We start from the raw sequence: 13,598 nt of genomic DNA on the forward strand, positions 1-13,598 counted from the left end.
GGAAACTTACTTCCATTTAACATACAAAATTGGTTATCAGGAGATAGATGGTAACAAAGACTTCATTTATACTCAAATGATGTGTAAGAAATCTACATATAGACAAATAAAAGCGTATGGATTTAAAGTGGTTGGGTTGAAAAGTTTTTACAACGTTATGTCAGGAAGGCGAATGAGTTGACGTAAGATAATAAGAAGCCATATTTGTTATCTGACTATTATGAGGAGCTCAAACTTTTGTTTGTTTTGTGGACAATAGGCCAATGTGTTAGAGCATTGCTCGGTCGAACTCGCACGTGTCGCTATCTCAAGCATGTTTGTCAATGTTAGTGATCAAAACTATATGTTTCGAGATGAGATTACCTCGCTTATATATTTCTCGAAATATGTGTTGGAAAGCTTTCACTTTAGCCATGTTCATCTTACATTCGTGATGAAAGTCCGAATAAGATCATATGAAAATTTCCGAGCTACATCTAACATGGTTTGTGTGATAAAATCATTTGGTATTGCCTTGGAATGTTTCATTATGATAATTTCAATAACTTGAAAATCGCTTTAACCAAAAATAGTTTGTGAACAACAACTATATAACGTCCTCTAAGAAAGTTTCAATGATTGAAATTAAGATTTGATGAGATAACCACCTTTGGATATAAGCATATATAGTATGTTCGTACATTAGTGTATAAATCCATAAACTGGGAACCAAGTGTATGCATATGTGTGTGTACAATATTGGTGAAGGAGACAACATAAGTGTGCGTACTCGTACGCATACTGGTAGAGGTTTTCGAACCGAAAACTTCTGCCGTGTTTAGGAATTACAAACTCCTAAACTAGTCACCTTAAGTATACGCACCCGTACGCATACTAGAGGAGGTTTTTGAACCGAAAATATCTACTAGGTTTGGGAATTACAAACTCCTAAACTAGTCACATTAAGTATGCGTACCCGTACACATACTGGCGGAAGTTTTTGAACCGAGAATTTCTGCTGAGTTTGGAAACTTAACAAACTCAAATCTGGTTACTTAAGTACGCATACTTAAGCTGGTTATTTTATCAAATCGATCTGTTCATGAACTTAAACATTTAAATCTTAAGGAATGCAATCTTTGCAAACCGTTGCTATAATGTTCATGATTGATTTAAGTGAATCAAACCGATTTGGTTTCAATTGTGTTCTTCTATGCAATTGAACAACTCTTTAACTAGTTTCATTTGAGTCATTTGAACTATTTATGGATAACATGAATAAGGTTAATATGAGAGTAAACATATGTCTAACCTCGGTTAACTAAATGTTGAGCCAACATGAGTGTACACGTTTGGGAACGGTTACATAAACCTAAATGAGGGTACATTTCATTTGTGTGTAACAAGCTAAGTTCGATCTAACGGTTGAAAGATATTAGCTTGGTTGAATCAGGTTTTTCATCTAACGGTGAATATTGAATGCTTTGTTACCAAGGTAACCTGGATTGGAAAGTTGTATAGCTAGAGTCGATTCTCCTTTAACCTTAGGTTTCTTCTCGAGACCCTATAGGTTAATGACTTGAAGACTTAATTGGTATTGCGAAGCCAGACCGATACTACTCCTCTTGTAGTTGTGTGATTTGATCTTGTTGTTTCTATCGTACGAGTACAATTGTAAAATTGGCTTGAGATTTATTTCTCCAATAGGCAAGATAGTAAAGTAGTCACAAACATCTTCGTCTCATAGTTTGTGATTCCACAATATTTTGTTTCGCTAGTTGATTAAGATTATTGTGAGGTGATTGATAATACTAGGATGTTCTTCGGGAATATAAGTCTGTTTTATCAATTGGTTCCTGTTCACCTTAATTTATCAAAAGACGGGACAAAAACTCTTGGGTATTTCTGTGGGAGACAGATTTATTCAATCCTATAGACTTTTCTACGTGAGACAGATTTGTTTATCAAGTCTTCGACTTTGGGTCGTACCAACTCTTGGTTGTGGGTGAGATCAGCTAAGGGAATCAAGTGCATAGTATCCTGCTGGGATCAGAGACGTAAGGAGCGCAACTATACCTTGAATTAGTGTGAGATTGATTAGGGTTCAACTACAGTCCAGTCTGAAGTTAATTGGTAGTAGGCTAGTGTCTGTAGCGACTTAATACAGTGTGGTGTTCAATCTGGACTAGGTCCCGGGGTTTCTCTGCATTTGCGGTTTCCTCATTAACAAAATTCTGGTGTCTGTGTTATTTCTTTTCCGCATTATATTTTGTTATATAATTGAAATATCACAGGTTGTGCGCTATGATCAATCAATTAGAATATCCAACCTTTGGTTGTTGATTTACATTGATTGACACTTGGACATTGGTCTTTGGTACCGTTCAAGTTTACTCATCTTATATTCAATCGGGCTCGCAGATTTCTATTTGATGATTGCGGGTTGAATTAAGAGTTAGAGATATTATACTCTTTGATACACTTTATTCTAGATTGAGTCTGACTGTCTAGTTGATTCTCTAGAAAGTGTATTGGAGTAAGTTCTCTCAGATTTCCAAACGAATTGTTGGGTGTGGTTGTTAGACCCCCGCATTTTCAATTGGTATTAGAGCATGCAAACACATTAAAGACCTGATAAGTCTGTGTTTGTAGCGATATGATATGGACGAGAATGTCTATGGTCACGCATCACCAGTTCAGGAACATTCTATCTTGGATAAAAGTCTTGATTCCATTAAGAATGTTGTTACGACTCCGTCACCTTCTAAATCCATATCTAACTGGGAAGAACGTCTTGATAAACAGTTAGATGAACTTTCTGATGAAAGTGATTCAGAAGAAGGACAAGATGTCGAAGAAGAAGTTTCTCATTACATAATTCTCTTTGATCGTATTCTAAAGGAAAAAAGGTCAACATCATGTTTAACTGAATTTCTGACTCCTCTCTGCATTGAAGACAGAAAATTGAGAAAACTCTTTAGGGGGTGCGATGGTGGGTATAGTTTGTTACAAGATACTCTCAAAAATCGTGACGAGGATATATGTTCAAAGAAATCTGAATGTGATAATCTTTGTCAAAATCTCTTTGTGTTGAAAGAAAGACTTGCAAAAACCGAAGAAATATATGTCTCTCAACAAGAATGTTTCAACGACAGAGAAAATATTTTTATCACACGGGAAAAACAATTGGAGACTGACCTTAGTACGGAAAGGATCAAGGCATTAAAAAAGAATTTGAAAAGGTTCAATTTCTAGCTCTACAAAACTATCCTCTATGCTTGGGACTTGCAAAGAACATCGTGATACACATGGTCTGGGCTATAAAGGTATAAAAGCTCAAATTACATGTAAGATGAGTTTTGTTATGGAAAAAAATCCTTCTACTACCATTGATGTAGTTCGTGAGCCTACAAGAATGACTTAGTTGAGCATAAATAAAAATTCTCATGTCAACTGCTATTATTGCAGAAAGAAAGGTCATGTTGAAATAAGATGTCACTTTCACATAAGGAATGAAAAAATTCACAACATTCTTATTTGGATGTCGAAAGAAGTCATTAAATTTTCCCCTCAGTGTTCAGTTAAACATTCATTCCACAATCGCGAAAAAGACTGCAATGGGGATTTTTCTGATTATGAGCATAACATTTCTCCTACTTACAGCTGTAAAAGGAACAATGTTATGTGGGTGACTGATAGGTGCCAAATATTGCATTATTTCTGTATCATTTTATTGGCACTTATCCCTTTTTGCATACTATAAAATTCCTTTTTGCAATGAATTTTGTATTTTACTCTCCTCAAGGATAAATATCTTTTATTAATTAATTTTGCATTTTTAGGTACAAAATAAAGTCTAGATGAGTTGCGGAGTGAAAAGAGCAAAGACACGTGAAAAAGCCGAAGGAAACTCTAGCGGAAAAGAAGTGAAGAATGCGGTATGGAAGACTCAAGGATGAAAATGGGCTTAACAAGGAAGAAATTGTTCTTAAAGAAGAAATGGGCTCAAGATTACCTAAGTCCAAATCCATTTCCCAAACCCAAACCCATATCCTAAACCCAAAATCCAAACCCAAACCCGCTTCTCTCCTTAGCCGTCAGATTGGATCCATTCCATCATCCAACGGTCGCTTCATCAGAGTGCATCGAGCTTTGATGTTCCTGTCTAACACTATAGAACCTAACTCCATCTTGGACCGTCAGTTTTGATGTATCTCACATCCAACGGTCGCTCCACACCCATCTCCATCGCTCCGTTGGATCATTCCATCACCTTCTCATCGTACGCCCTTTATCACCAATCATCAAAACTTGATGTTCCGCCTCACATCCTAACAACCAAATACCCTCTTCCCAACCAAACACTCCCCAATCCAAAATCCATCGATCTCTTTTCTCTTCTCCCCAAACTCCATCTTCCCCAAATTGCAGAGAACTGCTCCACCACCATTCCCTGCCACTGCAGTCGTCACCTCCATCACCACCACCAGTTCCATCACTGCCACCACCATCTCTCTAGGATAGATATTTTGCCCATTTCACATCCCGTGAAACCCTAGGGTGTGGAGTTTGTAAAACAGCTAGCTAGGGCATCAGTAGGGAACAATAGGAACATAGGAAGAGCATCAGAGACGCAGAAGAGAGATGGGGTCGAGGGGGAGACAACAAAAGCAAAGACGGGTGAGCTTTAATTTTAATTTTCAATGTAAACCCTAATTTGGGAATTTTGGGGGAAATTGTTAAGAATCCTAATTTTGGGTATAAAATAGAACAGGGTATTGTGTGTGTGGGTATGCCCGGGCTAGCCGGAGCACCAAGCTCTTAGTGTTCTGTAATTTTACTATTTCATCTGTTTCATCCAGTAGTATAATTTGAACATGTTTTAGTTCACTAAGCTAAGGTTGAGATGAAACCATAGCTTTGTACTATGTTATTTATGTTGTTTGTGTGATTCTTGAATGCTTAAATTGTTCTAGAAAAATTTCAATCTTGGTTACGTTTGTCACATTTTGCTCTCACAGTGCATGCCATGTATGCATTTTAGTTAGGATAAAACTATGTGATTATAGCACAACTCATGCCTTATAGACTGTTATGAATCCTCTGACTAGTTGTGCTTTAGTTAGACAGTTAGTGCTTAGGATTGATATCTTATTTGTGATTGATTCATCCACTGGTGAAACACCTTAGGTAAAAGGGAAGACTAGAATCTTCACCCTTACCTGCTATAAGGACAAGAATGATGCTATATCAGCTGAGTTCATAGTGTAGGTTAATGGTGGATTAAAAGAACCTTAGCACTTTCCAGTTTTGTTCACACTCTAGCTTTACTTTCTGTCACTAGTTCAGTTGCACCAAAATAGCTCAGTTGTATTTCAACACAACACAAAAATCATCATCTGTCACTTTGTCACATAGAATCAGTTAGTAAAGACCATTAGAAGCAACTTTAGCACCCACCTTGTCCCTGAGGATCGACATGTGCTTGCCCTGTGTTGCATATCGACACTGTGCACTTGCAGTTAGACATAGTCGTAGGCTTCTTTCAAGTCCTACCAAGTTTTTGGCGCCGCTGCCGGGGACTCGGTAGCGGTGTGATTGTTTCTTTTCTTCCACTTTACTGATTTTGAATATACTGCTTGTATATATGTGTTAGATTTTTGGTTTTTTGTTGTTAATAGTGTTAGACGTAATTAGTTTATTTGATCTGCCATTTTGTAATAGTTTAATAACATCATCATTCCACTTCATCTTAGCTGTAGTTTATCTGCCATTTTGTAGTTGTTAACTTAGCATCACTGCATTTTCATTTTCACTGCATTTTCATTTTCCCTGCATTCCACTTCATTTTGGCTTACTGTTTGTATATATATGTTAGCTTAGCCTGCCATGTGTTAGCTTAGTCTGCCATGTAACATAGTCTGCCTCATTTGCATACTTAGCAAACAATAACCTTGTGTATATATGTGTTAGCTTTCTCTTTGTTTCTGTCACATGCATACCTGCAAAGCATTACTGCATCCGTGGTTTTGCTCATTATCTGTGGGTTTGCTCATTTTGTCATTGTCTGTAGCTTTGCCCTGCCTGCTTTATAGAAATTCAACCGTGGGAAGAATAAAAGTGATTCTATCATTGGAATTGGGAATAGTGGAAAGGGTCTCACCATCCTCTTACACGAAATTACTACTTGCAAAAAAATATCACGGTGTGCTAATTAATCATTTTCGTTGTTTGAAGGGTTTAATTGGCTCATTTGGTGGTGTATGTTTGGAGTCCAAACTGAGTGAACTGTCTTAATAATGAGATTTGTGATTTTGTTGGAATAATTTAAGAAAATAACATCCGATGGGGTCACATTTGTTAATATGAGTCGTTTAATTATTAAGAAAAACAAAAAAAACAAAAAAGTAAACCAAATTCCGGGCCGTTACGGCACGGGTCATATCCTAGTATAGATAAGAAAAACAAATTCCACCAATATCTAGGAAAACACATACTAGTAGTTTAGGACTAGTTTTGCAAGTCCCCAGCACCACACAGAGATATGAAGGCAATTTCTTAGCCTTGGAATGAGAGAAATCAGAGAAAGCGAACAAGATCAATGGAAAACCTTGCTGGAGATTTAATTATCAAAATTATCATTAGCCTACCTCTTTTTTCTATCGTAAGATGCAGGTGCGTATGCAACTCATGGTATAAATTACTCGATCGTGAATTTTGTAGTATGAAACTTAATTATGATAAGAAACATGAAAAATTTAAGACTACTTGTAACCGAACCAAGAGAAACATCAGATTATGAAACGTCTAGGATCCATGAGGGTGTTATGGTGATTAATATATTCCCAGAAATTATTAGACAAAACGTAGAATCGAAATCATTGATATCTAGTGAGGATGTTGTAAAGATTATGTACCCATTCGAGAAGAAGCCCTGTGACGGTCGTCGAGGTGATGGTATTACAATTGTGGGTTGTTGTAATGGTTTGATTTGCGCATCCCATGCTGGTTATATTTTTTATGTCTGGAATCCATGTACCGGAGAGTATAAAGTAATTAGATCGCCTTTTGGGTTTGAGAACCGATCTTTAGGGTTTGGTTATGATTCTAAAACTTGTGATTACAAGTTTGTCTCAATTTACAGTCAACCACGTACGGATGTTTCACAAGTTTGAGATATATACTTTAAGTTCAGATTCATGGGAAAACTATCATTCTTACAGTTCTTATGAAATTAGCGTAAAGCATGGGGTGTTTCCAAATGGAGCTGTCCACTGGGTAGCAAAGCAGCGTACCAAGTGGAAACCACAACTTTTAATTTGTATGGATATGGAAGACGGGGTATTCAAAGAAATACCACAACCTGAATATATGGATGATTTCGATTACAGATTTGTTGATGTGGTGAGAGGTTTCCTTTGCTTGCTTTGTAGTGTTCCTGACACTAATTTTGAGATACGGGAGATGATAAATTACGGAGTGAGAGAGAGTTGGTCTAAAGTGTTCAAAATTAACCAGCGACAACTTATGGCGACAGTGACAATGGGTATTCGATCCTGTAAATACATAAGGAAATCTATATCTTTAAAAGATGGCGAAATCCTATTAGAGATAATGGTGAAGGATAGTTTTCGTGAAAGGGTTGATGTTGTAAAAATTCACTTGGATGAAACAAAAAGACGCCAAAATATTAAGGCTTATGTGGAGAGGCTTAAACAAAAAGACTGTATGATTGTCAACTATCCCGGAATTTCGTTCGAAATAATAAATGAGGAGGATGAGGAATTATGTCAAAACACAAGAGGGTATGAATACATGAAGAATATCCAAGGGATGGAGGCTTATGTGGAGAGCCTAGTTTCAGATAACTCGGGTACGTTTGTTGGGAAAGAACAAAAAGATTACTACACGGTTGAAGAACTTCCACAGCTCTTACTGGTAGTTCCCTTTCCAGAAAATTAAAATTAAAATTTGAATGTGTATTTTCTTCATGTGATATTAAATTTAAATATGCTGTTCTGCTCTAGCTCAGGTAGAAATATTTTCCGTTCCGGGGTTGAGATTTTCTGGAGCATTTACTGATTATTTATTGACAGGGACTTTAGTTTGTTTTCTCTATGTATGATTCGTTTAGGTATCCATATTTAGGTTTTTTGACAACTAAGAAAATGCGAGAAAACAAAATACTGCCTGCGGAGAAGTAGTATTCTCTTTGAATAAGAAAGTGTTTAGTTTTTATAAATTTTCTTTTACTTTTTAAATTTATCCTTAGTTGTTCCAATATAAATATTGTTTTATATATCTATATCTCATATGTAAAACTAGATTATATGATACCCATACATCATTAATAAGGATGTACGTGGAAAAAACAACTTTGAAAATGGAGCTCCGCCTATGTAATGGTACCACAAAATTTTAAACTCCGCCTATATAATAAGTAAGGTGGGAGTAAGAGTTTTATTGATTGATAACTGATAAATCATAACAGCCTTAAAACTGCTGGTTTTATTGTACCCACAACAAAATGGTGAAACGAAAAGAAAAAAGAAACATATATTTCTGATCTTCTAAACGCATCCAACCTGATCTTCTCTCTTGGATCATAAGATTCATAACCTTTCCATGAATTCGAGGCTTCCAGCCCAAACGTGTTTCCCATTTATATTGATTGGTGCAGTTTCTCTCCCTTGCATGATTTCCTGCACCGGGATTTGAGAATGGAAAATTATTGACGCCCAAGATGGATGCTCATTACCTGGAACTTGCTGCATTGTAATTTTCTCGATACACCTTTCACCATACGATCTGTAGTATCAAGTGAATTTTATGAATAATTAAGCCACAGATCAGACGATTAATATACACAAATTTATTTAACGGTATTTGGTTGTTGAGTAAGATTATTACCTTTCCAAGAAGCTCTCAAGTTCTTTTTGTTGAACCGGATATTCTCGTGTAAACGTACAGAATATTGCACGCTTGCTTTCTGGTACATGTTCGTCCTTACCGAGCGTTGTATGATTTGGAAGAACAGAAGAGTACGCTGAAGGTGCATCAAAACAAGGTGCTGCTTGTTCTGCGTGGCCCTCTAGCAGATCTTGCGCTAAAGGAAGAACATTCAATTCTGGAAAGCTCATTCCTGACACCTCTTGAATTATGTCATCGAAAGCGATAGAAAATGATCCAAACACGGTTTCATTCACTTTCGTTATGACATTCGTACTGTTCGTGTATACCAACATCAGATTTATTCGCTTATTACCACCCATTAAGCCTTCAGTTAATGGCATATCAGACATATTAACCGCCGGTACAGGGGGTTGAACCGATTGAACACATCTGAGGCACATATCTGCTTCATCCAGGAGCTTGTTCACAACCATTTCATGGATCTTGAGAAATTTTCGAACTAGATTGGGAAACCCCATTCCTTCAAGAACAATCCACAATGCAATGGCTTGCATGGTTATAACTATTTCTCGCCCACTGTCCAGAACTAGTCTTCTATATAGCACTCTTGCATCTAGATAGAAGTTTCTGATATCATTATCAGCCATTACGTAAGATTTAGATATCGATGAAGTGATGGATGATGGATAATGGATTGATCGAATGATATGATGATGAATAAGGCTAAGGGGTGTCGATATGTTTTTGGGGCTTGGCTCCATTTTATAGGCTCTATTATGACTCTTGGAGATGTCTCTTGCCAAGAGACGCGGCTCTTAATGAGAAAAAGATAAATGCGAAAAGATGTTTTCTTCTTCGGTTTAAGACACAACGGTTGATGCAATTGCGGGTATGGGCATTAAAAGGGATTACTTTAGAATCCGAGTTATTAAACCAGAAAAGAAAAAAAATTCTTAACAGGGTATGGCAGCAGCACCAGTGAAGATGATTACTTTAAAGAGTTCTGACGAAAAGACCTCCGTTATCGAGGAGGCTGTCGCATTGCAATCTAAAACCCTTGAGCACATGATAACTAATAACGAAACTGAGAATATTGTTACTCCCTTTACTACGTACCATCACCGGCAATATCTTGGCAAAAGTGATCGACTACTGCAGCAAACACGCCGAGTTTGAGACTAGAGATGAAGATAAAAAGATTTGGCATGCCCAGTTACTGAATTTTGATTTCAGAAAACATGATCCAGGCTGCGAATTTTCTGGACATAAAAGTCTTGTTTGACTTGGCATCAAAGAAAGTGGTTATGTGGATGGTTGGTAAAACTCCATGGGATATACGGAACATGCATGGACCTTTGATGATTAATATTTGCAGCGTGGAGTAGAAGGCAATCATAGCTGATGGTTTTTTATTTTTATGAATTTATATATTTTATCTTTTATTATATATTTTCTGTTCTTCTTGTCGTATCAGTATACATGCACGCCAATACATTTCGGTTCATGATGAAATAAAAGCAAGTGATTCCTCTAAAAGCAACTGATAATACAAATAGAACTTGCAAGGAAAGACTCCGATTTGAAATACAATACTGTCACCTTTGATACACAAATACTATTTGCCTCCCAACAGCGTTATATAAAGGACAAGGGCAATCTAAGTTCTACCCTTGTTCGAAGGTGTGGAGCCACTCCACTCATCGCCAATTGGTTTTGAGTTGGAAGCCCACACACTTCAAACATGGTATCAGAGCTAGATCCGAATGAGAGTGGAATGAGAACTATGCCCAAAGGGCTGCCCGTCCACCCGTACAGAGATCCACGTTATAGTGGCTTGCTCTCCGCCCTACACGTGGATGGGGGCATGTTAGAGAAACTATAAAATAGTTCCACATAGCTAACTCATTAGCCTAGACCTTAATATATAAGGTGTGGAGCCACTCCACTCAGTGCCAATTGGTTTTGAGTTGGAAGCCCACACTTCAAACATGGTATCAGAGCTAAGCCCGTATGAGAGTGGAATGAGAAGTAGGCTCAAAGGGCTCCCCGTCCACCCGTACAGAGGTCCACATTGTAGTGGTTTACTCCGCCGTACACGTGGAGGGGGAGCATGTTGGAGAAACTATAAGATAGTCCCACATTACTAACTCCTTAGCCTAGATCTTAATATATAAGGTGTGCAGCCACTCCACTCATAACTAATTGGTTTTGAGTTGGAAGCCCACACAGTGCAAACAACGTTACTACATTAGGAACTAATCCCTTTTTTGGAATCTCATTAAACAGTTTTCTTGCATCTTCCAATTTGCCAGTCTGACAAAATCCATGAATAAGAATACTGTACATATTAATATTAGATAAGATACATGTACCCTCCATGGATTCAAACAATTCTATTGCCTCCACAATTTTCCCATTCTTGCATAGACCATCAAAAATTGTAATGCAAGTAACTTCATCTGGAGATTGACCAAAAGATTGCATCTCATTAAGAAACTTCTGAGCAGTCGTCATTCTTCCCTCCTTGTATAGCCCCCTTACTAGTGTATTATAGGTAACTGTTGTGGGATTCAACCCATTTTGCTTCATTTTCTTGAATAGTTGCTCAGCTGCATCCAACTTACGATTCTTACAATACCCATTAATTAATATATTGCAGCTGACAGCATCCGGTTGAAGTTCCCTATCCCCCATCGAGTTAAACAGTTTAACCGCCTCTTGCAGCCGACCTACCAAATGTTATTGTATCTGGTGAAATCCCTTGAAACATCATTTCATCAAAATATCGTCTTGCTTCCTCATGTTGACCATTTACACAATGACTATGAATCATAGAATTGTAAGTAGTTAAATTTGCAGAAATTCCTCGCCTAAGCATCTCATCAAAGAGTCTTTTCACATCTTTTAACCGGCCAGAATTACCAAACCCGTTAATCAAAATATTGTAAGTAAGCACAATATTCGAATCGTTAAGCATTTCGGAGAAGAGAACCAAAGCTTGATCAAGTAAACCTTCTTTACAAAGAGTATCTATAATAGCATTATATGAAACACCATCGGGTCTACAATTCCATTTCAACATGTTGTTTTTTAACTGAAGCGCACGATCCACTTGACCAGTTGTACAGAGCCCATGTATAAGAGTATTACAGGTATAGGCACTAGGTTGAATACCCGTCTTAGTCGAACATTTTGATTGCAAGATCAATCTTTGCTTGAAGACACAACCCCTTGATCAGTGTAGTATAAGTGACAGTATCAGGATGATAACCTCTTTTTAACATCTCTCCCAGCAAACAAAACCCATGATTAACTTTTCCTGATTGACAGCAGCAATTAATCAAAATATTGAATGTATACAAACCAGGTTGTACCCCAACCAAATTCATCTTCTTAAACAACAAAATGACATCTGAATAACATTTAATCTTGGATAATGATCCGAACACATGATTAAGCGTATCATTAGAAGGTAATGGTCTCTCCAAAATCAATAGATCAAAGTATTTCAAACCATCATCAAAATTCTTAATCCTTCCAGATTTACACTCATCCATCATAAAACGTTCAAGTTGTCTTATTATTCTACTACCATTATAACCACCTTGAGAAGCATAAGAATGATATCTCACGATTTTATGATTCCCTAGAAATGAGTGATAATAATAATAATTACCTCCTGCTGCAGCTCTTGTATCCAGCAGTAATCTCAAATTCATTTCAAGGAAAATTTACTTTACTGTTGGTAGAAGATCCCAAATTCTTAATCTTGTTAATTCTGGTAACTTGGGTGTCCCTTCATAATTTAACGAGTGAATGAAAGAAACTTAAGATGGAGCTGGGCGATACAAACCAGTCTTCTTGACTCACTCATGTACATTAATAATACAGGCACAAAATGAAAACCGTGAAAACTGACTTGTCTCGTCTTGTCTGGTCTGGTCTTCTCCTTGACTAAAACCTTTAGATTTTGTTTCCCCGGAGAAGCTTCGTCCATAATTTTGAGACCCTATGCCAATTTATGTACGTTTGATTTAGATTTTCATCGGACAAGCCCCTGTATAAATGTAGTGCGTAATCAGTGCCGTCCCCTGCGGCTTGGTGAATTCGCTGAATGAGTTAGTTTGGTCCGGTTGACTCGGTCAAATGTCTGGTTGGTCCTTTTCTTAAATGAATATTACTGTTCGGGACTAGGACGGAGAATAGCCATGCGAGCTTTTTTTTATACTAAAATATCCTTTTATAACCGTATATACACTAAATCAGTAAAGAAAAAATCATTTGCAGATTTGCTTTCTCTTTCCTTTCTGTTCTTCAAATCTAGTTTTTGTCTCTCATTTTTCTTCTTCTGCTACGAGATTTTTCGTTTTTAGGTTTCCGATTTACAGAGATTGATAACAAAGATGAAGATTTGATTTTTTCTTTTTTTTAGTGTTTTTCTTCTGCTGCTGCGTTCTTCTCTGTTGCTGTCAAAGAAGATGAAGATTGATGACGAAGATTTATTTACAGATAAGAAAATTTGAAAATTGATTTTGAAGAGTTGAAGATTACGAAGATTTGATTTGTCGTCAAAGAAGATGAAGATTGATTTTCTCACATTTGGCTTCAGTTTTGGCTTTGATTTTAAGTGTTCATTCGAAAGAAAATGAGCTCTGTTTTTTGTTATTTATTCATACCCTTTTTAAGAATGAACTTTGTTCTAGTTT

General features: G+C 37.0%; 3 protein-coding genes across 3 annotated transcripts; all 3 read right to left on the reverse strand.

The window, feature by feature from the left end:
• Positions 1-8,488: 8,488 nt before the first annotated feature.
• LOC113329883 lies at positions 8,489-9,556 on the reverse strand. Its single transcript, XM_026576709.1, has 2 exons — positions 8,890-9,556; positions 8,489-8,787 (listed from the first exon to the last, which is right to left on the reverse strand). The coding sequence occupies exons 1-2, from the start codon at positions 9,537-9,539 to the stop codon at positions 8,592-8,594; spliced, it is 846 nt and encodes a 281-aa protein (XP_026432494.1). The 5' UTR covers positions 9,540-9,556; the 3' UTR covers positions 8,489-8,591.
• A 1,499-nt stretch (positions 9,557-11,055) lies between these two features.
• On the reverse strand, positions 11,056-11,586 carry LOC113329766 (pentatricopeptide repeat-containing protein At3g22470, mitochondrial-like). Its single transcript, XM_026576601.1, has one exon. It carries the CDS (start codon positions 11,584-11,586, stop codon positions 11,056-11,058), a length of 531 nt encoding a protein of 176 aa, XP_026432386.1.
• A 13-nt stretch (positions 11,587-11,599) lies between these two features.
• On the reverse strand, positions 11,600-12,611 carry LOC113329767 (pentatricopeptide repeat-containing protein At1g62680, mitochondrial-like). The gene is made up of 3 exons (XM_026576602.1): positions 12,257-12,611; positions 12,082-12,211; positions 11,600-11,954 (listed from the first exon to the last, which is right to left on the reverse strand). The coding sequence occupies exons 1-3, from the start codon at positions 12,609-12,611 to the stop codon at positions 11,600-11,602; spliced, it is 840 nt and encodes a 279-aa protein (XP_026432387.1).
• Positions 12,612-13,598: the final 987 nt, after the last annotated feature.

This window comes from Papaver somniferum, unplaced genomic scaffold (genome assembly GCF_003573695.1).
Source record: "Papaver somniferum cultivar HN1 unplaced genomic scaffold, ASM357369v1 unplaced-scaffold_117, whole genome shotgun sequence".
Lineage (NCBI taxonomy): Eukaryota > Viridiplantae > Streptophyta > Magnoliopsida > Ranunculales > Papaveraceae > Papaver > Papaver somniferum.

Coding starts and splice junctions, on each gene's coding strand:
- LOC113329767 (XM_026576602.1), bottom strand. CDS start 12,611: ATGAATTTGAGATTACTGCTGGATACAAGAGCTGCAGCAGGAGGTAAT. Junction 12,212..12,256: donor TTTGGTTGGGGTACAACCTG/GTTTGTATACAT, acceptor GCTGTCAATCAG/GAAAAGTTAATCATGGGTTT. Junction 11,955..12,081: donor ATTGATCTTGCAATCAAAAT/GTTCGACTAAGA, acceptor ATGGAATTGTAG/ACCCGATGGTGTTTCATATA.
- LOC113329883 (XM_026576709.1), bottom strand. CDS start 9,539: ATGGCTGATAATGATATCAGAAACTTCTATCTAGATGCAAGAGTGCTA. Junction 8,788..8,889: donor CTTGAGAGCTTCTTGGAAAG/GTAATAATCTTA, acceptor TTGATACTACAG/ATCGTATGGTGAAAGGTGTA.
- LOC113329766 (XM_026576601.1), bottom strand. CDS start 11,586: ATGGGGGATAGGGAACTTCAACCGGATGCTGTCAGCTGCAATATATTA.